Source organism: Nelumbo lutea, chromosome 4, assembly GCF_056320005.1.
Source record: "Nelumbo lutea isolate HS-2025 chromosome 4, American lotus-T2T, whole genome shotgun sequence".
NCBI lineage: Eukaryota > Viridiplantae > Streptophyta > Magnoliopsida > Proteales > Nelumbonaceae > Nelumbo > Nelumbo lutea.
Window position 1 is genome coordinate 57,836,347 of NC_142687.1, and position 26,395 is coordinate 57,862,741.

The following is a 26,395-nucleotide window of genomic DNA, read 5'->3' on the forward strand; positions in this document are numbered from 1 at the left end:
TTGTTAAATAATAGGACAAGTTTTTGTCTATTAGGATAGTTTTTAAGTATTTGACCCTAAAATAATACCTTAGAGTAGGCACAAACAAATACAAAAACCTCCCCTAAATTTTCTAACAATCATAAAAAACTCTCCTATAATTTTATTTTAACAAAACCTCCTTTTTATTTTTGAAAAATTCAACAAATAGCTCCATTCGATCAATGATGAAAAGGTTAAAGAAATGAACTATTTTACCTTTTTACCAATGAATGTGTATCTGATCCTTGAACACTGTTCATCTTCTTCAACTGCTTCGCCGTTAAAATTAAAACATTGGGTTTTGTCCTTCTTCCACGGAGGCAAATCTGTTGCACCCGCAGCCTCACTCACAAGTCTTACATCGATGTATTGCAAACTTTGGTCGACGGATTGATCGAACCACGAACATGGTCTAGCAAGTGGAGAAAGGTCAAGGTGTAAAAGAAGTTTCAAGCCGAAATGGAACACAATGAGAGTGCCCAAAGAGTGAGATTGAATACAGAAAAACCAATCAAAAGGGAATGGCAAAACTCAATACACGAAAGCCAAAGACGAGCATCGGTGCAAGGATCAACATCCTTCCGAGAGGCAAGAACAGCTCAAAAGTGGAAGAAGTAGGTTCAAAGGGGAAGGGGCCTATAGCTGAGTCAAATCCTCCCACTCGAACGTGGCCTGATTCAGCTCCCCCCTCGCCGAACGCTGCCAGATCCTCTCCCTGCATGTTGCCGATGCTATTCTTCATATGCGGAGCCTTCTGCAGCAAACCCAGATGATTCTTCTAGGTCTAAGATGGTGGGGATAGGGAGGCAGATCTTGCCTATACGAAAGATTTTCCCGTGCGGCTAGAACATGCTGTGACTTCAGTGTGCGGAGCAGATCCGTAATCAATGAAATTGAGGGGTTGATGACAGAGATGACGAACGACGGGGCATGTGGAAATGGAGCGGTGCCCGCGCACTGCCCATACGTCATAAAGTACCGGTCGTTGGTGCTTGTGATCCCGATCAGAAGGAGAAGGCGAGAAGAGGGGCAGAGGAGAAGAGGGCCGTCAAAAAGAGCCGCTCATTCATAAGATGCTTCAGACATACATATACCTGTGCACCAGAACCAGCGCTCGAGTTTCTGAGAAGAGGGGCATAGGAAAAGGCGAGAAGGCGTCTTCCCCTCACCCACCTCTCTCTCTCTCTCTCTCTCTCTCTCTCTCTTTTCGATTTCTGTCCATTTATGATTCTATCCATCTATCTTACAGTAGTTATTGACGATACCATTGATCCATTTTATACTAATTTTCTGCAGAGTGGGATATTCAAGTGTGAGAAAAAAGCTTCTCTTTCGTAGCGCTTTTGAGGAAGTACTAATAGAACATGGCTTCGAGTTTCGACCAGTGGGAGAAGGATCCATTCTTCTCCGCCGCAAAGGAAGTTCAGGAATGAAACGCTGCGTCTCAGTGAAGCGGCAAGCGTAGCTAGCCGCTACGGCTCGAACAGGGGATCCTTCTTGGGTCCTAACAGTGTGAACCATGCCGTCACAATCGAAGAAATGGTGACCGGCGACGGGCTTGAACAGGGGATCAGCGTCGTTACGAACGTTGACGTTGGATGCAATCGGGGAACAGGACAGGCGGAGCACGACTCCTTTTGATCAGATCCAAGGGTTTGATTGGGACTCGGGAGAGGGTGCCTTTTGTTGCAGGAAGGGTAAAATAGGTATTTGAAAGAGGTCAATCTCAGTAGCAGCAGGAAAATCATTAACGTATGAAAGGGTAAAATAGGTATTTGAAAAGATTTGATCATAGTTTTAACGTTTTTCGTCATGATTATTGACGGAAGGGAAGTTTTTTGTAAAAAATTTTAAAAATAATGAGAGATTTTTGCTATAGAGGAGATTTCTATGATTGTCAAAAAATTCAGGGGAGGTTTTTGAATTTTACCCAATACATGTGTGCTCACTTTATTTAGAATGCGAGTTTCAAAGAGTCGCCTTTTGAGAAACCCGTTTAGGCCTCTGATATACAGGCTCAACTCAACGTCTCAACCGCTGAAGGGAATCGAGTTTGCAGGTTGTAAGAAGACTCACAAATCACCGCCTTCCTCTTTGTTATTCTCTCGCTTGTCCTCTCTGTTTACCCTTCGTCGGGCTGGTGACACCATGCATGGGACCTCCGGAAATGCTAGGTAGTTTCAACCATTTCCGGTGAGCTTTTCAATCTTCACTGGCTGAGAATACATTTCTGGCGACTTGGTGGTTCGTATCTACGGGTTCTGCCGATCTAATGGTGTATGAGTGGTTGCCTTGCCTATACCTACCTGGTAGTGTGTTTGAGAGCCATGGTTGGTAAGAAACAGTTGGATATGTGGATTTATTGAAGAGATAGCTGAAATCTTGTTAGCCCTTTTCCGTCCAAATAGCAGTGGTTGAATTATTTCCCCGGACTGACCGTGCAATTGATAGCATCATTCACTTGCAGACTTACTAAATCTATTTGTAGCTTGGTGAGGATTTGAGCATTAGAAAAAAAAAAAAAAAATGGAGGGGACACCACTAATGCCACTAAATCAAGTTTCCGGAAACCCCAATTTAGATGGGAATCCTTCACCACCACCACCACCTCCAGGAACCGACATGACTGGCATCTGCTTCAGGGATCAGCTGTGGTTGAACTCGTATCCTCTCGATCGAAATCTTATCTTTGATTATTTTGCTTTGTCGCCTTTCTATGATTGGAGCTGCAACAATGAACAACTCAGAATGCGATCTATACACCCACTTGATATCTCTCATCTGTCGTAAGATTTTTAAATCCTTTCTATGCCCTCAATTTTATTTTCTATATCTTCGTTTGTTACCAAACTGAGCATTTTGGTTACCTAGGGTTTATAATTTCCATAGGTTTTTTCATTTGCCGAATTATTCCACTTTTGCAGTACTAAACGTACTTCCTAAATAGTTCTCTTTGTAGTCTACTCTGATCTATTTGGTTTTAAACTAGTCACATTTTAATTAAGCTGGACAACTAGGGTAGTTCCCTATCTTCCATAACCATATTTCCTTAATAATTATCCATAATTTTCATGAGAAAAATATAAAATTCATGTCAAAATATAGAAAACTAACATATTCATGGGAAGAAAAAGAAGAAAGAAAAGATAATTAAGAAAATATAGGGGTTAAACATCTATTTTTGTTATAGGAAAAGAAGAAGAAGTTATAAGAAAATGCATTTATCAAAAATAAAGTTATTAAGAAACTGCATGCCTCTTGTGGACTACATGAACTTTTAAATTTCATTTGTGAACTCCCACAAAACTTTCTCTGTTTTCAGTAACCAACATATCACAACCTTTGGATATCCTTCAATTACAAGCTTTTCCACCCTCATTCCATAGCCTTATGCAACCCCCCCTCCCCACTATTGCCATCAGTTATCAGTCTTGAGAACATTGCACAAATCTTTCCTTTCTCGTTCCCTAAAAGCTCTCCTATTCCTAAGAGTCTTGGGTTGCAGAAGCTGCTGTCATCAAAATTTTATTTTATTTAATTTAATAAAACTTGGTTTTGGATAAGTGCAACTCCTTGCTACCCTTTGCTTTCTAGACAAGGATCCCATGTCCCACCACTTCCCCAATTTCTTATCACATCATCTACTGAAAAGTCTGAAAATGCCTTCATTGTTTTTATCCAATGTGTCACCTTCACCATTATATTTTCAATGATAACTTCCTTACGCCTCTTATCCTTGAAAACATAATCCTTCCTTTCATCCCAACTGTCCAAATCAAAGTTTCCCTTGAACATATCTACATTACCCTCCCCTCCCTCTTCTTTTTATCCATCTAAAAGCATTTCGAAATTGCTTGTCCAAACTAACAAGGGTAGTCCATCTATAACCAAAATGGGAAAAAACCATTCCCTAATACAACAAACAAATTGACATGAGATTAGTAAATGATAAATAGTCTCACCACTAAACTCACACATGACACATCAATTTATAGATAAACACTAGCAAGGTTCAAACCTTTGATACGATGTGCCTCGTATTGGGCATATTGTATTATATTGGCAGGTCATTGATACACCTTTTTTTAAGGATTTTCAAAAACTGATGTTTTGAGGGGTTAGATAACAATAATTTTTTTGATAGATTAAATAACAATAATTTAAGCCCCCTATAACTATCAGAAACTAAAAAATAAAAAAGATGGGTTTTAAGCCACTTGAAACACCTGATATGCATGTTCACTTTTATCAGGTGTATCAATACTTTGAACCTCGAACACCAGTTAGGCCTTATTTTTGGCAGCTGATCATAAGTATTTATGTTTCCATGAAACATTTCCCTATGATTTTGAGAACAGTGGTTGACACTCGATGATTCTTAAGGGACACTTTTTTTTTATCAATTACTAAACTTTCATTAATTAAAAAGAAGGGGAGATAAACTATCCTAACTCCCCCAACAGAGGCTAGAGCCCCCGAAAACAAAAGAACCAGAATTACAAATGAGCCTAGAATATAGATTCCCTAATCACCCCTTGTATAATGTTTTCCTTTTGTTTATCTGACATAAATTAATGGCTAATATACATGCTGAATGCTATTTTTCCTATAGAATGTCACTACGTAACAAAGATAAAAATTTTAAACCTTTCTTTTATAGTACAACGCTAGAGTTAGTATATGGGTCATTTTAATACAATAAGCTTTTCTTTAAACATATCCCCAAATCCATGTTTTTCATCTTGCCAAGTGAGACTCCTATACACAAGTTGGATTCCAGTTCCTATTTCTATGTCCAGGCAGTATTAATGTTAGTAGTTGAGATGCATAATAGCAGAAGAGGATGAAAGATGATCATCTGGTGATGTGCATGCAAAGGAATTGGATCTAGAGAGGCTAATTATTGAAGGTGATTCCAAAATAGTTGCAGATTGGTTAAAGAAAAGGGAAGGAGTTTGATGGCACCTAAGGAATGATCTTGGGAGGTTCAAAAGGCTCTCCAGGGATATGTTGTTTCAAATTAATTGGATTTGTAGATTAGCCATGTGAACCGAACTGAGAACAAGAGAGAGAGAGCAGATTTAGGGTGTCAAGAATAGTGGACCTCCACCCCAAAGAGCCCCTTTTATATTAAAAGATATGAAAGATATGTATAGTTACAAGAATGCCCTTATAGGGCTGAAAGATAAAAAGAACAAATAAAATAATAATACTGTACAACAAGGGCTATACTAATAATATACATCAAGATATATCTTCACACTCCCCCTCAAACTAATGAGTAGACATCAGCATCAGTTTGCCCATAAGAACGAGGTGTTGACTCTTAGTCATGGCCTTGGTGAAGATGTCGGCAATCTGCATGTGAGAGGCTACATGAGGAAGAGATAGCCAACAACGAAAAGGTCTCTTATAAAGTGACAGTCTACCTCGATATGTTTAGTCCTCTCATGGAAGATAGGATTAGATGCAATCTTAATAGCACTTGTGTTGTTGGCATATAGAGGGATAGGAGTAGGAAGTTGAGTACCAAGATCCATGAAGACAGACTTCAACCAAACAATCTCACTACAGGCAGAAGACATGTCTTTATACTCAGCTTCAGTAGAAGACATAGAGATAGTTTGCCATTTCTTACACTTCCAAGAGATAAGAGTCACCATGAAGATGCACCACCCAGAAATGGATTAGCGAGTGTCAGGACAACCAGCCCAATCTGCATCAGCATAAACTCTCAACTATATGGGTGATGAGGAAGAGAAAAACAGTCCCTGAGAAGTTGTCTCTAACACATCGGATGATGCAGCGAACAACAATCACACGAGGTTGACGAGGGGTAGAAACAAATTGACTAACGACCTGAACAACATGTGAAATATGATGCCCAGTCATGGTTAGACAGATCACAGAGACAACAAGTTGACGGTACAAAGTAGCATCAGGAAGAATTAGGCCTTCAGATTTAGACAACTTGACATTCAGCTCTAGAGGGGTATCAACGTGCTTCTCATCAATAATTTTAGCTAGTTTGACGAGATCAGAAGCATATTTTTGCTAACAAATGAAATACCCTTGACTGTTATGATGGACTTCCAAACCCAAGAAATAAGTAAGAGGGCCTAGGTCCTTCATGTGAAAAGAGTTATGAAGTAAGGACTTCAACTCACACTTGCCATCATGATCATCCACAGTTAAAAGCACGTCATCAACATACAACAGTAGAATAATGATACCTTGGGGTTTTCTCTTAACAAAGAGAGAGTAATCAGAGGAACTCTAACAATACCCAACTGCAACAACAACATCTCGAAAGCGCTCATACCAAGCCCTGGGTGCCTGCTTTAGACCATATAGGGATTTCTTTAGGCGATTGACATGTGAAGAATCACTATAATATCTAGGTGGAGGCTTCATGTAGAATTTCTCATTTAGTTGACCATGAAGAAAGGCATTCTTCACGTCTAATTGATAGATAGTCTAGGAATGAATAGCATATATGGCTAGAAGAGCCCGAACTGTGGTGATCTTAGCAACTAGTGCAAAAGTTTCTTCACAATCAATCCCATATTTCTGACTGTATCCTTGGGCAACTAACCGAACCTTATATCAATCAAGGGAACCTTTTGATTTTATTTTGATCATATAGACCCAAGATTTCCAACAATAGAAGCATCTGGGGGAGCATGCACAAGATTCCAAGTATCATTCTCATGGAGGGCTTGAATTTCAGCATCCATGGTTTCTTTCCAATGAGGACTTCTAATGGCTTGCTGATAAGAGCTAGGAATATCTGTAGAAGAAAGTACGACTGAAAAGGAGCTATGGCTTGAAGGAAAACCATAGCGATCAGGAGGTCGAGAAATACAAGTAGAACGATGAAGTGGAATAGCAGAACTACCAATCCGACACCTAGTGCAATATCATAATTGAGTCTAGGGGTCAGGTGTAGAATTCCAGTTTTGCCCATCTATCTCCAAGGTCCAGGATAATACTAGAATTATGGTTCGGTTCAGGGTTTCAAGAAAACCCACACTGCATGTACCTCAGGTCTCACCCTGGCATTTGAGACAAGCCACCCCAACCAACTTGGCGGCATGGCAGGATAAATCTCCCTAGATCTATCCAATGGCTGTGAAGATTCTAAACTAACACGAGTCTCATATGTGTCTAGTTTAAGGGTATTACACAGAAACACACCATAATAACATGAATCAAATATGTACTTTATTCATTTACATTAAATGTCATAATGTACATCATTCTGATTGGAGCTAAGGGCATACATTGTCTAACAACACCGTAGTATGGAATAGTTTGAATGTCGCAAAGACCTCTGATTTGTGCCATAGAAAATAAATCCAAGTGTGTTTGGTACAATCATCTATAAACAATATGAAGTATTTGTATCCCAATCATAAAGTAATAGAAGCATACCAAACATCACTATGTATTATCTCAAAAGGTTTAGTGGCATGCTCAGAAGTGTGAAGAAAAGGTAAAACATGACTTTTTCTCAAATAACAAGTAGTGCAAAAAACATCAAAAGTATGAACATGAGGAATTTTATTCTTAATTAAACTAGAATCAAACAAAAACTCCAATATTTGAGAATATGGATGACCTAATTGTTTATACCATAAATCCCAAACGTTATTTAACTCAACAGAGAATCAGACATAGAAGAACTAAGAAAAGCCGAGGATGCTCCTGATTGAGACTTCTCGAACTTCAAAGCAAGCAGGCGACTCAACCTACGTCCCTTCTCTTTCACCTTTCCAGTGCACCAGTCCTGTATCAAGCAACCATCATGAGAAAAGGTGAGAACATTTCCTTCATCAACAAGTTGACCAACAAAAATCAGATTAGTAGTAAGGTTGGGTACTAGGAGGGTTTTTGAGAGAGGGAAGGATCTAGTGGGTGGTAGTTTAAGGAATAAGTCATTACTACCAATAATGCCTAACTTTTCACCATTGGCAGTAACAATGTGTTTATGGTGAGTCTCGGTAGATGGAGGTAGGCTCCTGTCATGTGATTGGTGGTACCTGAATATATAATCCAAGCATGTGAAGGGGAAGAACAATATGCAAAGAACTTACCAGACAAGCCAATAGTAGAGAAAGTAGAGGAAATAGTATAGGATACTAATTGCCGAACCTTTTCTTCATCCATAGATCCAGTTGAATCACTTTTCATTAAAGAATCACCCTTGGTGGACACGGTGTCAGTTGCCTGTCCATTTGTTACCTAATAGGCCCGTGGTTGAGTCTTTTTCTGAGAACCCTTAGCTGGTCGGATTGGACAATCTAGAATGATGTGACCATGTTGCTTGCAATAGGTGCACACATTTTTCTTCTTATAGTGAGAGGCAATATGTCCAAAGCCCTTACACTCATAACATTGGGTTTTGGAGAAGTCCTTGGAGGTTGACTTTTTACCTCCATGAGCAACAAAAGCTGTTTCAGCCCCAATTTCAGTCATCTTTTCCATCAAATCCAGTTGTAGTGAGAAGCCTAGTTTCTTCCCTCAGTAGCTCCCTTAAAACATAATCCAGATCTGGAATGGTTCCCCTACTCAAAATATTGGACCTGATTATCTCATATTCAAGTCTAAGCCTCATAAAAAACTGAGTTACCTTCCCTTCTCAAAGTGTTTTTGGAGATATTTCACACATTCTGTTGAGTCTGAGGGATCAATATGGACGATTTCGTATTCAACCCACAAATCAAGAAAACCTAAATAATATTCTTGTATCCTTCTATCTCCTTGATTGTAGGCAAATATATTTGGTTCTATTTGATACTGTTTAGATATATTGGATTGTTGATAAACTTTCTCCAGATATGAATACATTTCATAGGCTGTTGTCATTCTTCTCATAGGTACAAAAATATGATAATCAATAGAACTAAGAATCCAAGAAACAAGCTTGCCGTTATCCAGTTTCCATTGTTGTAAGGCTTTGACCTCGGTCTCAGTTGGTTTAGTGACAGTCCCATTCAGGTGCCCTTCCAAACCTTTCCCTTAAACATAAAAATCAAAATGGAATTTCCACATCCCATAATTTTGTCCATTCATCTTCATAGGAATAATATCCCCTCTGTCTGAAGCCATTATAACATCAAACAACAAAGAGAGGGTTCGACAATGGTTCAAAAACTAGTCTGAAGTAAAAAACTGACCAAAACAAGCAAGATAAGTAGTAATCAAATCCAAGAGAGTCAAAAACTGAGAAAAGAAACCCCTTACTATCATTAGAGATTGTCCAAAATCCAGCAATAGGAGAAAACTGGATACACAGTCTAGAAAAGGAAAGTTTGGACGCAACCGCCCAGAAGAGATGTATAGATCTCTCTCAAAACTTCACAGGTCTCAATGAGAAATTCAGAATATGCTGAGGAGGGCTAGGCGGCACTTCCTTTTCAAATCTTACTGCAAACTGATGTAAAACGAGAGAGATCTAATGAAATCTCTCTTACTAGATGCGTAGAATACAGAGAAATGGTTCCTGGAAAGATCAAAACAGTCCAGAACCAATCGGCAATGATAATAGTTCTCAACTGATCAAGAAAAAAAAGAAGTGGATCAGAGAGCAACCTGCTCTGATACCATGTGAACCGAACTGAGGACAAGAGAGAGAGAGAGCAGATTTAGGGTGTCAAGAATAGTCAACCCCCACCCCAAAGAGCCCCTTTTATATTAAAAGATATGTACAGTTACAATAATGCCCTTATAGGGCTGAAAGATAAAACGAACAAATAAAATAATAAGAATACTGTACAACAAGGGCTATACTAATAATATACATCAAGATATATCTTCACAAGCCAATAAGGGGTACATAGACACTCTATGTTTTGGGCTCAATTGTAATTTTGGGGGTTGGACAGTTGGTGTCTATATGTAACCTTCACAGTTACTTGTGTGCCTCATTAATTAATTTAATGAAATCTTCTTCTGAGTATTGATAAAAAAATGTGTGCAAAAATATCAGCAATTAGAGAAGGTAAAATTCAAAATTTTTGTCAAACCTTAGAGGAAGTAAGAAAGCCAGGATTATTTGGAGTTGTGTTCCTTTCGCAGTATGTTGGTCTATTTGGAGGGAGAGAAATAAAGAGTTCTCGAGAACAGGGCAAACAACATAGAATACATAGTAGCTACAGTGTCCAATCTGATATCAAAGTGGATTCTCAGTCTCCCAGATTTTGATCAAGTCTCCAAAGCTGATTTATTGGAAAATTTCTGGAATACCCTTGACTTACAGCCTTGTAATGTAGAAGCCTTTTCAGTTTAATGCTTTGAGCATGTACTAGAAGTATGTACTTGATGTATTTGGTGTGTCATCTAGACAACCAAGGGTGTTAGGATGTAACCTGTTGGCAGATGTTGCTGTACACATGTTTAGTACTGCAAGGGTGCTTTTGTAATTTCTTCATACTTTATGTTGTACGACCAGCCTAGTATAATTAATAACATGCTGCACACGCCTGCAGTGTTCTTTTGGGCTCTCAGTCCTCTCGCCTCTCCTCTCTTTCTCTCCTCTCTTTTCTCTTCTTTTCTCTTGCTCAACATGGTATCGGAGCAAGTCGTCCAGGCCTGAAGGGTGATGTCAAGCAAATCTGATTTGTTCATCCTCCAATGTTGAGCAGTCAATCTCTTCATCTCCCAACCGTATCCATCTGCTGTTTGACCTTAAGCAAGAAGATGCCTGCTTGACTTTTCATCTTCCAGCATAGAAAGGAGTTCTGGTTATAAAGAGCTTTCTATTTGATGTTCAAAGAGGTCTGCCAACATTGACTGTTCGGCTGCAGAGAGGCTATCATCTGATGTTCTTAGAGAAAGTTCTGGTTTATAGAGAGGCTATCATTTGATGTTCAAGAAGGTATTATCTATTGTTCATCTACTTCAATGCTGAATGGAATGAGTGGGGGTGGGGACCTATCCTTTCTTATGGCTGTTGTCCCTCTTGATGGTTTAAATTACCTAGAGTGGTCAAGAGGGATCAAGTTATACATCATTGCAAGGGGGAAGATAGACTATATTAATGGGAAAATTAAAGAATCACACTCTGGGAGTGCTGAATATGATAGATGGAATTAGGAGAACAGTATGGTTATGTCTTGGCTCTTGGTCTCCATGCAACCTCAAATAAGAATTTCATGTGGGCTGAAACTGCAAATGAGATCTGGGAACAAGCAAAATCTACATATTCAGAACTGCGACACTATGCCAAGATCTATCAACTGCAGGAAGAATCGTCTACTTGTAGATAGGGGAAAGGTGTTTATCAGTATATTACTCTAACTTGACTTCTGTCTGGAAGGAGTTGGACCATTACCAGAATGTGGATTGAAAGTGTGACGAGGATGCAAAACTGTACAAGAAACTTGTCTCCCAGCAAAGAGTGTTTGCCTTTTTACATGGTCTGAATCCTATGTATGAATCTATTAGAGTACAAATTCTCAGTTCTAAGGATCTTCCATCAGTTCAGGAAGTTTATGCTCGTGTATAATCTGAAGAGAGCAGAAGGAATTTGATGAACAACCCTGGTGGGGATGCAATTGTGTTGGTAGCAAAAAGGGGCGTCTCTACTAGTGTGGGATCTTCTTCCAAGAAAGGAGACCTCCAGAAAAAAATAGAAGATAAGGACAAATTGTGGTGCACTCATTGCCAGAAACCCTGACACACCAAAGATACATGTTGGGATCTTCATGGGAAACCAAAATGGGCTCAAGATCTGAATAAGAAGCAAGGTTCAGATGTGAATAAAAGGTCTGGACAGCAAGGTACAAAGAAATACAACATGGCCAACATGGCTACTCGGGAAAATCAGCCCTCCATTCCTACTGTGACTCAGACACATCTCTCTAGATCTGACCCGAGGGAGGATATTATGAATTTCTTCCGTGACCATTTAGAGCTCTATGATAGAGCAATTTGTCAGATGGATGCTCCTCCCTCAACCTCATTTGCATCTATGTCAGGTAACTCTGCCACAACTTTTCATGTTACTTCTCACACCGTTGACTTTCCATGGATCATTGATTCTGGAGCGTCAAAACACATGACTGGTACGTCCTTTTACTTTCAAACCTATCACCTTCTTTTTGGAAGAGACAAGGTGAGACTAGCTGATGGATCATACACTTCCATAGCTGGTCAAGGAACCATCTCTCTTCCCCTTGGCCTTACCCTCTCTGATGTCCTACATGTTCCAAAAATTCCCATTAATTTGTTCTCTGTTAGTAGTGTTACTAATTCCTTAAACTGCTCAGTGACTTTTTTCCCTTCTCATTGTGTGATTCAGGATCTAGCTTCGGGGAGGACGATTGGTAGGGGGCGTATGGTTGATGGACTTTACATGCTGGAGAATAAGGATGGTCTTCATGTTACAGAGTCTATGAGTCAGTTCTGTAAGAGTCAAGCTTATTTATGGCATTGTCACCTTGGTCATTTGTCTTTTGAGTCTTTAAAAGTTGTATTTCCAGAACTGTTTAAGTCAATGTTAGTTTCAGATTTCTCTTGTCAAACGTGTCAGTTAAGTAAACATTATAGAACTCATTTTCTTCAAAAAAATAGTAAATCTGAATTTTCTTTTCACATTGTTCATTCTGATGTATGGGGCCCTGCTACTTTACCATCTGAGAGTGGCTACAAGTATTTCATTACCCTCATTGATGATTATTCTAGATATACTTGGGTATATCCTATGCGAAACAGGGAGGAAGTACAAAAAATTATCCAAGATTTTCAGCGGATGGTCTTCACTCAATTTCAGACTGAAATCCAAATTTTTTAGTCAGACAATGCGAAAGAGTTTTTTCATAGTGATCTCACGGAGTTCTTTGCTTCGCGTGGTTCACTTCATCATAGCTCTTGTGCCCGAACATCACAACAAAATGGTGTGGCTAAACGGAAGAATCGACATCTCCTTGAAGTGGCTCGGGGCTTACTACTCCATATGAATGTCCCCAAACGTTTTTGGCTTGAGGTTGTTCTTTGTTCTACATACCTTATTAACTGTATGCCCTCTCGTTGGTTAGAGTACAAAGCCCCACATCAACTTCTCTTTCCTAAGGCCCCCCTTCTTCCCATTCCTCCTCGTGTATTTGGTTTTCGGTGCTTTGTCCAAAATCTGTCTCCCACACGTGGGAAATTGGATTCTCGTGCTATTCCTTGCATATTCCTTGGTTATTCCTTCACTCAAAAGGGATACCGTTGTTTTGATCCTGTTTCTCAGAAATTTTGTCTCCATGGGTGTTTCTTTCTTTGAGGATGAGCATTTTTTTTCTGTTTCTCTTCAGGGGGGAGTGTAGGCATGAGGAGAAACTGGTTCAACTCCCTTCTCTTCCTAATCCTTCGCCTTTTTGTGTCTTCTTTCGTCGTTGCAAAAGCCAACCAAATTCAAGAGCTGTGGAGAATCTAGAAGTTGTACCTCCAGTGCCATTAAACTCCTCGAGGGAGGATCATACCCACTCAGGTAACTTGGCTCCCAATGATGTTCATGATTCTATTGAAATTGATACCTCTGCTGCTAATGACCTTGACCTTCCTATTGTTCACAGGAAAAGTGTTAGATTGTGCACCATTAAACATCTAATTTCCAACATTGTTTCCTATGAGAACATTTCACCCCTATTTCGTGCTTTCTTTACCTCTATTGACAGTGTCCCTATCCCCAAGAATGTGGTAGAAGCTCTTTCAGTACCTGAATGGACAAATGCCATGGAGGAAGAAATTAATGTCTTTCATAAAAATGGCACATGGGAACTTGTAGATCTTCCTAAGGGAAAGAATCTAGTTGGATGTAAATGGGTGTTCACTGTCAAGCATAGGGCTGATGGAACGATGGAGAGGTATAAAGTTCGCTTAGTGGCAAAGGGGTTTACTCAAGTGTACGGAGTTGATTATGCAGAAACTTTTGCCCCTGTTGCCAAGATGAACTCCATTAGAGTTCTTTTCTCTCTTGTTGCTAATCTGAATTGGGATCTACACCAGCTTGACATCAAGAATGCATTCTTGAATGGTGACTTTGAAGAGGAAGTTTATATGATTCAACCCCTTGGTTTTCTGGCTCAAGGCAATGAACAGAAAGTGTGCAAGTTGAAGAAGTCTTTATATGGGCTGAAACAATCACCAAGAGCTTGGTTTAGCAGATTCCATGTTGCAGTTCAGCAGAGAGGATACAATCAATGTCACTCAGATCACACAATGTTTGTGAAAAGAGGAGAAGGTAAAATAGCTGCCTTAATAGTATACGTGGATGACATAATTGTTACTGGTGACTGGAAGGATGAAATCCAGAGGTTGAAGGGTTTTCTTGCCACTCAGTTTGAAGTGAAGGATCTAGGACCTCCCAGATACTTCCTTGGAATTGAAGTTGCCCGATCAAAAATGGGTATCTTCATTTCCCAAAGGAAATATGTCCTAGATTTTCTTCAGACACTGGAAAGATGGGAGTGAAGCCAGTTGACTCTCCCATTGACCCCAACCATAAATTAGGTGACAGCCAAGGTGAACCTCTCAAGGTCCAACTCACACAACAGATTCTTGTAGGGAGATTGTTATATTTTTCTATGACTTGTCCAAACATTGCTTATGCTGTTGGTGTCCTTAGTCAGTTCATGCATGCACCTAGGTCCACTCACCTTGAAGCAGCATAAAGAATCCTCCGATATCTAAAAGAGTTTCATAGTGCTAGTTTGTTATTTCAAAGACACGGGCATTTGAAAGTTGAAGTTTATACAGATGCAGATTGGGCTGGATCTCGAAGTGACATAAAGTCTACTAGTGGCTACTGCACCTTTATACGAGGGAACCTTGTTACATGGAGGAGTAAAAAGCAAAATGTGGTGGCTAGATCCAGTGCTGAAACTGAATATCGTGCAATGGCTCACGGAGTAGCTGAAGGTATGTGGATAAAGAATCTGTTGTGTGAGTTGGGTTTCCCAGTGGACAAGCCTTTGACTCTATTCTGTGATAACAAAGCAGCTATAAACATTGCTGCTAACCCAATGCCACATGATGGAACAAAACACATCGAAGTTGACAAGCATTTTATCAGAGAGAAGGTCATCACAAGCGAAGTATGTACTCCCTATGTCAGCTCTGAAAACCAGTTTGCAAACATCTTTACAAAAGGGCTACACCATTCCAGACATCATAATCTCTGTGACAAGTTGGGCATGATTGATATCTATGCTCCAACTTGAGGGGGAGTGTTGACAGATGTTGTTGTACACATGTTTAGTACCGCAAGGGTACTTTTGTAATTTCTTCATACTTTATGTTGTACGACCAGCCTAGTATAAATAATAACATACTGCGCACGCTTGCAATGTTCTTTTGGGCTCTCAGTCCTCTCTCTTCTCCTCTCTTTCTCTCCTCTCTTTTATCTTCTCTTCTCTTGCTCAACATAACCTTTTCTTTTAATGAATTTTTATTGATTCTTCAAAAAAAAAAAATCTCACAGATATTTAAGAAGGTGACTGAAACAGAGCATGTGCAGCAATCCAATACAAACTACAAGTCTGAAATACTCCCTTAACAGCCTAGTAGAGAAATAAAAAATAGTAGAAGTCATTGGGATAAGTCTTAAACCCTAGAACTGACCTGTTTTCAGTGGAGAACCTAGAACCAGCCTAGAGAAAACCAAAAAAGACTCAGCCACTCCTTCCAAAAGAGCCCAATCACTTCCTACAAGTTGTCGATCTCAAAAATGAACTATTCTCTACTCAGAAACCACTAAGTGCTGGTACCAGTTGAAGATATAGCTCCTAAACCTTAATCTGATCCAAAGAACTGTGATTCTTCCTGCTTATTGTTGATCTCCAAGATTGCAGATCTTGGGCAGCCAAAATTTCTCCAACAAACCTCCAAGAATCAGGCAAAACAGACAAAAATATCCAGCCTTAGTATATCCTCATGTAGCCGGCTGGAACAAGCCTACATGGGAACCCTAGCAGGCCCTAAACCTTGCTCTGATACCAAGATGGCTGGTTCTGTTCACAGTCGCCCAGTATTCTGGTGCAGTTTAAACAAGAAAACCAGAAGAAAGAAGAGAGGAAGAGAAGAGAAAGGGAGCATATCTAATATGTTTCTGCCACCCAGATTTATTATTTATATGTTTCTATCATTAAAGAACTACAGTGACATCTATGCCCTTGCCACCCAAATCACTACTTAACAGGCAATAACAACAGCTAAAAAAGGTCCAGCAAGGCCCATAAAGACTAATAACAATGCCCAAAAAAATTAATATGGCAGCGACCACACTAATTTACTGGACTGTTTCACCACGGCCTCTATTAGACAAGGTCCATTGCCATTTTCAGGTTAGACCCTTCTAATCAGAGACCCAAGGTACTGTTAGAGAGTCTTCCATTTTATCATCCAATGAAATACTCTAAGAGCATTAGTGATCAAGTAGATAGCCCCATTTTAGGGTGCATCTCTATTCACCAAATCCACTCATTTCCACACTATTGATGGAAGGCCTTTAGAGAGAGTTTCATAAACATATTCCCTATCTTTGCTCTTATAGTTTTATGAGGGAACTTATCAATCAAAACCCAAGTCTAGGGTTAACCTTATTGACTACCATTAACTTTCATAAAGTTAGATCTCTAATTGGTCCGATTGGAAAAATGTAATGTGAGGATCTCTCCTGGGGTGGGAACTAAGAGGACCAATTCAGCAAGGAAGACCATTCAATGATCTCAAAATTATCATGGGGATGATGTGCATCTATCTACCCATGACACGAAGGAGAGTCATATGATTGTCTTAACATGGCCAAATTGCTTATGGCCCCATGTGGTGAATTAAATAATTAAGCAAGTTCAACAATTGAATCTGTATAGCAAATTATAAAATTAAATGGGATCAATCCAATTAACATTTTAACATAAAGGGCCCAAAACAAAAATTATGTCATAGCCATTTATGAATTATGACTTGCATTCGGCCCATATGTTGGGCCTAATTGCACAATGCAATTCAGCCCAAAACGTGGACAGCATAGGATGAGCCAATTATGCTACAACTTCAATTAAGTTGGGCCTCAAATTGGGCCTGATTTGCATGAGGTTTCAGAACCTCAAACCCCTTACAGCAGATATGGAGAATCACATGATTATGTGATTCTAATGGCTGCAACAAATTGTCACTATGGCAACTTGAATCTGCCATCCATATTAGGTGCAAACCTAGCCTTAATTTGGAGTTTGTTGTGTTGTAACTTCATGTAAATCATGAAGTGTGATCTAAAATGTCTAACATGCACAAACCGCAATAAATTAACAAAGGTGGCATTTGGCAAGTCTTTCGGCAAGCCTGAAAGACTGAAAATCGGTCTTTTTCCGTTTGATAACCAAAAGCTGGAAAGATGAGAAGACGCATGCGTGGAAAGACCCAAAAACACCGAATTTCAAGAAACTTCAAATGAAGCTTTCTGGTCTTTCTGTGTGATAGATTGCAACACATTTTTAAAAGCCCGGTAGATCAAGCTGCTTACCAAACGGTCTTTGTCTTTAAAGATAAGACCCCAAAAGCTCAATATGTATTTTGGCCACCTGGGCTTCTAGAAGATCTTTCTAAAAAGACTTGCTAAATGGAGCCAAAATAAAACACACATCCACAACTACAAATATCCATGGCCAAATAGGCTGTGGTGCTCCTTCCATGTGCCACTTCAAGATCTCTATCTTGTGCACATCAAACCTTTGATCTCCATCATGTTTTTCCTCGTGCAAGCTTCAGCTCCAAGGTCTTCCAATAAAATAAAATAAAATAAAACATAATTCTAATGCTTACAAGGGAAAACAAAAGGAAAAAGAATAAATTACAAAATATGGGAAACTGGCTATCATCCTTTCTGTCCATAAACAAATATTCATAACTCAATCATAGAGATAGAAATCATTCTAGCAGTTAAACTTTGATCATATCATCATGATCACAAGATAATTAAGCAATTAGAAACTCTAATTGGTTTAGATCACACACCCCTTGCGTGTGCAACATTCACACTCTCAAAACAATTAAACTAGTGAAATCACCCAAATTGAATCACAGGAAAAATTAAATATTGGGCATGCAAACAATTTACCCAACATGGTTCGTTCACCTAAATCAAACCATGTTTTGATACCACTGAAAGATGATTATCGTATGCAAAAAATCCCAACAATTAGAAGGTAAAATTCAAAATGTTTATTAAACTCTAGTGCTAAAATCACATAAAAGAACAGATTTTTCTCTTGGATTGTTTGGGTCTCTTGAACCATGCATGGCCAAATCTTTGGATATGGGATGAGTATAATACCTGATCTTTAATGTCCACAAGTGCAGAAATTGAAGTGGTAGTTCACACCTATGCTTTGATGCTCCCAAGAAAGACTGAAATAGGTTGAAAATGGTGCAACTTTTACTCTCTAGTGGATGCTCATAATGTCTGGTTGAATGGGGTTCCAAAACCCTAGACATGGGCAAATTCAGCTATTTAGGGAGAAAGAATGCACACTTCGATCCCCTCTTATTGATGTCCTTATAGACATGGAAAAGCTGCAAAGAGTCCCATCCTAATCCATATAAGTTTTCTAACATAATTTGGATAATCTAAGAGACAATATTGCTCTCCTAATTCAGCCCAAATACTAGAACCTTTTCTAGTTAGGTATCCTAGTCAAATCTTGTAACCATCTTTTACTTTCTTGTTGATAGTTTGACTATGCCTCTTTAACCAGTTTGTATGGCATGGGACCCACTACTAATGAGTGAACCAGCCATTAAAGCAATTCACCCATGTGGCCAATTTTCCCATATCTATTATGTGATTTAGTTAATCAGCCTAATAAGTGGACACTTACATACTTGGGACCTTACCATCCTAAAGGCCCAAGTTCAATTCATTTAGCCCATTATGTGATTATTAAGTTAAATCAGCCCAGAAAATAACTTACAATTAATCTCTTTGCCAATAATACTCAACACCACATATGGGGAAGGACTTTTTCCCTCTTACTCTATATGACATGGTGTCCAACCTCCACCTCTAATGGATTTTATGGAAGATTCATGTAACCTTACTGTTGGTAGATTCAGGTATCTATCATAGGAAGTTGTATAGAGCATTCTTGAATACCCCAACATACCCAAGTATTTGACGCCAAAAGGATGTCACTGGTTGATATATCAAAGATAGACAAGTCCGATACTTAGCTTGATACCAATATCAAATCTATAGATTAAATGCAACAACCAATGGTTCCACCTATCACAAAGTCCAGAAGGATATTGGGTAGTGTGAAAATGACAACCTTGTCAGGATAAATTCCTCAAGTTTATCAACTAGTTCTAAACATTTAAATCCATATTGCAATAATTATGTGGCTTTATATACATAATACTAATGTGACCTAAGGGGTAATTTAACGGAGCAAACCCATGACACATGAAATGAATGATCTTTTATTCACAAAAAATTCGTTATTCCAGTCAAAAATGAACTTTTGTTATTCCAGTTTTTGAGAAACCAAATGACTAAGAAGATCAGCCACATTTGTCACCCATTTCTTTGACCAAATATAATGTCTATATTCATACAGGAAAATGACAGGTACTGAGTATATGCTGAATGAGGTTATGGAGCCCCATCTCTTTGTAATACGGAAGCAGAAGAGAGATGGTCCTGAGAAAGTCACACCCATGCTCACTTACTATATTTTAGATGGTTCCATTTACCAAGCACCACAGCTTTGCAATGTGTTTGCATCTCGAATTGTAAGTAATCAATTCTTCAGCCTGAATCTGCCGCCAGTTTATATGATTGATAAAAAAATAATCTGTTTGGATATGGGCATTTATAAGTGTACCTGCCACATGTATGCTCTTCCTTCAATCAGAAGTAGACTTTGTTAACTTCTAGTAACATGTGTGAAAGTCACACCCATGCTCACTTACTATATTTTAGATGGTTCCATTTACCAAGCACCACAGCTTTGCAATGTGTTTGCATCTCGAATTGTAAGTAATCAATTCTTCAGCCTGAATCTGCCGCCAGTTTATATGATTGATAAAAGAATAATCTGTTTGGATATGGGCATTTATAAGTGTACCTGCCACATGTATGCTCTTCCTTCAATCAGAAGTAGACTTTGTTAACTTCTAGTAACATGTGTTTAAAGGACATTATGTTCTGCCTTATTTTTCCTTTTCCTTTCTGTCATCTAAGTACTGGATATTGATGATGTTTCTGTTATATAAAGCTACACAACTATCATTATCATTTTTTGCATATTAGGTTCTCTATTTGATTTAATAGAATCATCCGATATGATAATTATTGCTTTGGGAATAAGTTTGTCATAGACAATAGGAAAAAGGTATGCAGGCTATAGAGCTTGGACTATGGGGGTTTCTGCCAACTGCAATGTTGTTCCTGAATTAGGTGGTCTATCCAATAAAGAATCACTTAGATAATCACTTGTATTATTTTACTGACCTCATAAGCTCTATACTAAACTATTTATTTCCTCTATACATGGTGGATCTTATCTGACTGCTTTTCTAAAACAAATAGATTTATTTCTAAATCAAATATATTTTGAAATTCCATCTTGTAATTTTCCTTGGATAAAAAATATCAAGGTCAAATTTTCTCAGATAGATGATTGAGCCAATTGTTAAACAAACATGCATTTATTATGTGGCAGGGACGGGCTCTTTATCATATTTTGAAGGCTTTCACAACTGCTGCCTCAAAGTTGGAGAAAATTGGATATGGTATCTGAATGCTGAAGTTTTGCACTTTTTCTAGTTCAGTGGGGTGTATGCCACCCCTCAGATCAATCTCCAAGGGGAATGCTAAAGTTTAATCCTTTTGATTGCTTATTCTCACCGAGTAATAGGCATGGGTATACATAGTAAATGTAGGCCATATACTATGAGCAGTCATTGGCATAAGCCAATCTTTCTTCACTCATTCTCCTCCATTTATTATTTGTTTCCTTTTTTGTTTTGCAGGTTTGGTTTGGCATAGGTTCAGTTACAGGTTGGGCGTTTCTCCGAGTGCCAAACCAACCCAGCCCATTTGCTAACTCTATTTATTATCAATATCGTTATTCTAGTTATACAAAACAGAATATTATGATGTCATTTTTCTATTTTGTTTTCTCAATTCTTACATGTAAGAATGTTGTAAGTGGATAGATTATTTAACTTTCTTTTTAATGACTGATGGTGGATTTGCTCACTTGTGAAACATCATGTCAGGCCATATTTGTATGTGATGCATATAGGATTGCTTTTAGATTGTACATGCATCTTATAGATCAATAAATGATATCAATTTATTTTTTCTGATACACCTTGTGTATCTTTTTACTTTTAACCCTTTCAAATGGTAATTTTATATTGCTTGAAATGCAGTTGACACAAAAAATGAAAGTACAGTTGTAGAACCAAAGGCTGCAAAGGAGACAATTGATTATAAGGATGTCAAAAGAATAGACCACATTCTTGCATCACTACAGCGAAAGGTATCGTGAATTTGATATCTATTACATTGAATTCCTATATTGTAAAGATCATCTATACAACACAAAACAAAAAGAGGATATTATGAAATTGATGACTACTTGGACATCATTCCAGGAAAACCATTTATCTTTTATCACATTTTAGTAATTTATTCTGTCAGATCCTACCCTGAAAATGGATTCCTGTTACAATCTTAACGTACTAACGAAGCTTAGATTCATTTTCCATTAGATGTGTGAACCGTGAAGGGCTTGTTACCATGGATAGCCATCAAGTCAGGCCATGTTAGTTTTAAGGTTTATCTACACATTTCCAGATAACGCCTCAAGAAAAAGAAAATATGACCTTACATACATGATATGGTAAAGATATGGCATAGACATTGATATGGATGCAGAATTTGCATTAAAAATATCTGATATGGATATCACATTATCAGTGCCTGACCTTGAAGAATTAGGGTCTGATTAGCATATAACTAATGTGATGAAGTATTTCATGCATATGATTATTTCTTGGTAGCTCCTCTATACTTTCATTTTGAGAATTGGATAGTCAAATGAAACAGAACTTAATTTGCACGTCTTGGGGAGTAGATGCTTGCAATTTTCTGACTCTTGAAAAGTATTGGTTATTATTTTGTGTTGTTGATTTTGTCTCTGATTGGTTAAAATCCAAATTAATTATTCAGTCACTTGTGGTTGTAGAACATAATCTATAGTTGTCACATGCAAGCACATTGAACGGTTTGTTAAGACTCATTCTTTATTGGCAAGATTAAGTTATTTTCCCCCATTTAGATGCTCTACAGAATTTGTCATTCTGTAAAATTTTACTGAAAAAGTACATTCATTCAATTGTGCAGCTCCCACCTACCCCTCCGCCACCAGCATTTCCAGAAGGCTATGCACCCTCAGTAGCACCTGAAACAGAGAAAGGCCCTGAAACACAGCAAGAGCCACAACTTCCTCCTCTTGACCCTATTATTGATCAAGGCCCTTCTAAAAGGATGAAATTTTAGGACATGGAAGCCAAGAGAACAGTAGTTGAGAGATGACGCCAACTGGATGGCAAAAGTAAAACTAATCCTAGTAATAAATGTGTTGTATGCTTTCTTCCTGAAAATGTGTTGTATGCTTTCATAATTTTAAAGCATCGTCATTGTAATGGTTTACAGAATTGTGCAATTTCTCTTTTCAACTTTAAAAGTGGGGGAATGGCAATTCATATGTCCAGTACTACTTGAGAAGCGGGGTTTATAGTGCGTCTATAACATTGATTCGACTCCCTTTCGATGCATTGCAATTTGTCCATTAATTCCAACGTATTATGGAGAAGGGCTCTTAACAGCTTCCGGCTTGGGCAGTTTCAACTTTCGAATATTGAAAATTGTTGATTCAGAGAGTGGATTTCAAGATAATGCTCCTGTATTCACAACCCCGCGTCAGTTTCTAGCGCAAAGCCCAGTCCAAATATCCTTTTTCTAGGGAATTTCTTGTGTACGGTTTTAGAGAAATGCTTAGTGAATATTCAAGGAAAATAAATTTTTTATGGACTCTATATAAATTTGACAAAGAAAATGAGTATCTTGGTCAATGGGAACCAAAATCTCATTTGCCAATTTTTCCTTTTTTTCAAAATCCAAAAAATGAACTGGCCTTTAGTCTCAAAAGCTATTTACGTATGCCTTCTAATCTGGTCTTACATAACATGTCAATAGAAAATATTAGATTTTCTCTTAATCTCAATTTTACCACCATTGAGAACTGTCAATAATGTCGTCTTCCGGAAATGACCAATGCCGCTCTTATCGCACTACAAATCTCTCTCTTCTTTCTTCTTATTCTTCTTTGTGAACCCCCCCTCCCCCCCCCAAAAAAAAAAAAAAAAAAACGGGAAGATGAAAAAAAGTAATGTGGAGCATTCAGTTCTGATTAATTTTTGCAAGTAACACACTAATCAAGGTAAGAGAGAAAGTTTATTAAGTGGATTTATAAAAAGGAAATGGGTATATCCAAGGTTCAAAGTATCGAAGAGTCTGATACGCTGATAGGGGTTTATCGGACTGTATCAAGACTCGCTTCCCTTTTTTTAACCTGGTTCAGAGGGGTTGGTTTAAGGCCCGTCTACCCCCTGAACTGGGTTAGACCCTGAAACACCCCCTGTAGGGGCGTATTGGAAAGCCACAATACGATACGTCCCAATGCATGTCAAAATTTTGAACCTTGGGTATATTTAGTTTGGTTTTATGAAAACCAAAGGAAACTTGGCATTGATGTTGAAAAGAAATTCTGTTCACTGATGTTTGGTGACCTTACTAGCGGCAAAGCAGGGAGGAATGCAGAAAAGAGAGAAGGGTGAGTTTTTTCTGTTCACTGAGCTTAGCAGCGACAAGGAGGGAGGAAGAAAAGAGGGAAGGGAAAAAAGGAAAAAGGAAAAGGAGAAGATGAAGAAGGGAGAGAGAAAGAGAGAGGGAGAAACAGGAAAAAAGGTGTGTGCCCTTGCTCTCATTCGGTGGTGTATGCAGTGATAGAGAAGAGAAGAAGGAAGAAGAAGAAGAAGAAAGAATGAAAGAAACAAAGAAACAAAGAAACAAAGGAGAAGGAAAAGAAGCAGAACAACAATGACAGTTTTTGAAAAACTTGAACGTTTGAAAGTTCAATAGGGTATATTTAGACCTGCCATTGCTATTCCAGGTTTCCCTTTGTAAACTCTATCAATGTTAGACCAAAGGAAACGTATCCATCTGATTTTATGTGATACCCCACAATAGTGGATTCACCGGTGTTAATAAACAGGGAAGCAAGTTTTAAAGTATTGATATATATCGGTGTCTAAGGCTGCATTTGGAATTCCTTATTTTAAGGACTTATCTTCTTTTTGTAGTCAAAAACTCGATGTTTGTAAGGGCATTTTTACTGTCAAAAGGAGATAAATCCTTAAAATAAAGAATGCCAAATGCAACCTAAGTATACCTATTGATTTTTGAAACCACTGATAAGCTAAATATTTGGAGTTGGGGAATGTGGCCATTTTTGAAGGTCAATACCCTTTCTAGACATGTCTTAGAAGTGTGTATTTTCACTTTTAACTTCGCAAGGAAGAATAGCAATAATATAATAATAACTGATATTCCTGAATCCTGATCGGACTTCGGTTTGAGTGGGAGCAAGATTCAATGTATCAATAAAAAAAAAAAAAGCAAGAAAATGAGCTAAATGATTAAACTCTATTTATATGCACAAACGATATAGAAGAAAAAGATGTTACAATCATAGCATGTGTCCCCAATGTAGCTGCTCAATCCATTCACTTGGAGTCAAGGCTAACCAACTTTATACAGTCTGATAAAATTAATATTTTTTTAAGTCTAGATGTTGAAACTACACCCTTGACTTATATAGGTAAGGGTGTTCACGGTCCGGTTCAGTGTGTTTTGGAGAAGATTTCAGACCAAATCAATAAATTACGGTTTGAGAAATTTATAAACCAAAGCAAATTGTTTTGGTATGGAAACCAAATCAAACCAATCTGTACTATTACGGTTTGGTGTGGTTTCTAATACGGTTTGGGGACTTTAGATCATTCTATGGTTCTTTTGGGCTTAATGTTAGACAGTCTTGTATGCCCTTAGCTTCAATCGGATTTGATGTACTTTTATTATTTAGTGAAAATAAATTAAAGTGCATGTTTGATTCATGCTGTTTGGTATAATTCTGTGTAAGACCATAAAACTGGATACTTATAGAAACTTGTGTTAGTTTTAAATGTTCACAGCCATTGGATAAGTCTGGGGAGATTTATCCTGCCAAGGCTAATACTGATGTGCCACCAAGTGTTGGGATGACTTGTTTCGGCCATCAGGGTAAGACCCAAGGCACATGTAGTATGGGATTACTTGAACCCTTGAACCGAACCAGATTTCCAGTATTGCCCTAGACCTTGGAGACAGATGGGCAAAACTGGAAAGTTACACCTGACCCCTAGACTCGATTATGACACATCACTAGGTGTCGAATCGGGCTGTCTTTGATGTGTCAATCAGTGTGATCCTTAGTGGGGGTCAAAACCTGGACATGTTGGGGTAGTCTGAGAATTCATCTGAGTGAGTGGTCATAGTGACAGGATCAGCCCCTTTGTCGGACAATGGTAATGATCGGAAATGCACTCTCTCTGATGGAAACTAAACTGCCGGCAGTTGATTTCAATCGTTGGAATTTTGTTTTGCAAATTTAATATATATATACATGTATATGTACGATTTCAGAAGATTTGCAAAATGTTTTAATTCCCGGGATCCATGTGAGTGGAGAGTGCGGCACTGTTCCTTGCAGCCGAGGGAGAGGTATTCTCTTGTTGGGTAGTGCTTGATCATTATGGGCTGAGAGGTTAAGTGTAAGACCATTTAGGATAATACCTGATGGGCTAATCTTGCACTTGCCCACAGTCCGTGGGTTTTTATAAGATGGCTTGGCCTAGGGACCACTTAATGTAAGTGTTGGGCTCATAGGGTCCATGTGATGGGCTCAAGGAGGTCACCGAGTCTATCAGTGAATTCGGCTGGGCCTTGTAATAAAGGTTGGACCGAACCCATGTGGCTGGTGTGTAGATCAATGCTTGGGTCCCACGCCATACAAAGAAGCCCAACTGGGCAGCAGATTGGAAACTGGTTAAACACTGAACACTTAATGGGCCAAAAGCCCATTTCTAACTGGGCTGATATGATCACCTGTTCATGGGGCGAATCTGAGATTAATGTTAGTAAAAGGATTGGGTCTTTAGCCTTATCCACTCTAAGAGACCAAATTCAAATTAGATTTGAATCTGGTAACCTCCT

At 38.5% G+C, this 26,395-nt stretch overlaps 1 protein-coding gene across 1 annotated transcript; it reads left to right on the forward strand.

The window, feature by feature from the left end:
• Positions 1 to 317: 317 nt before the first annotated feature.
• MED6 (RNA polymerase transcriptional regulation mediator-like protein) lies at positions 318 to 22,804 on the forward strand. Its single transcript, XM_088984521.1, has 6 exons — positions 318 to 1,167; positions 1,318 to 2,807; positions 19,626 to 19,800; positions 20,733 to 20,802; positions 21,448 to 21,557; positions 22,424 to 22,804. Exons 2-6 carry the CDS (start codon positions 2,548 to 2,550, stop codon positions 22,577 to 22,579), a joined length of 771 nt encoding a protein of 256 aa, XP_088840647.1. The 5' UTR covers positions 318 to 1,167; positions 1,318 to 2,547; the 3' UTR covers positions 22,580 to 22,804.
• The last annotated feature ends 3,591 nt before the right edge of the window (positions 22,805 to 26,395 follow it).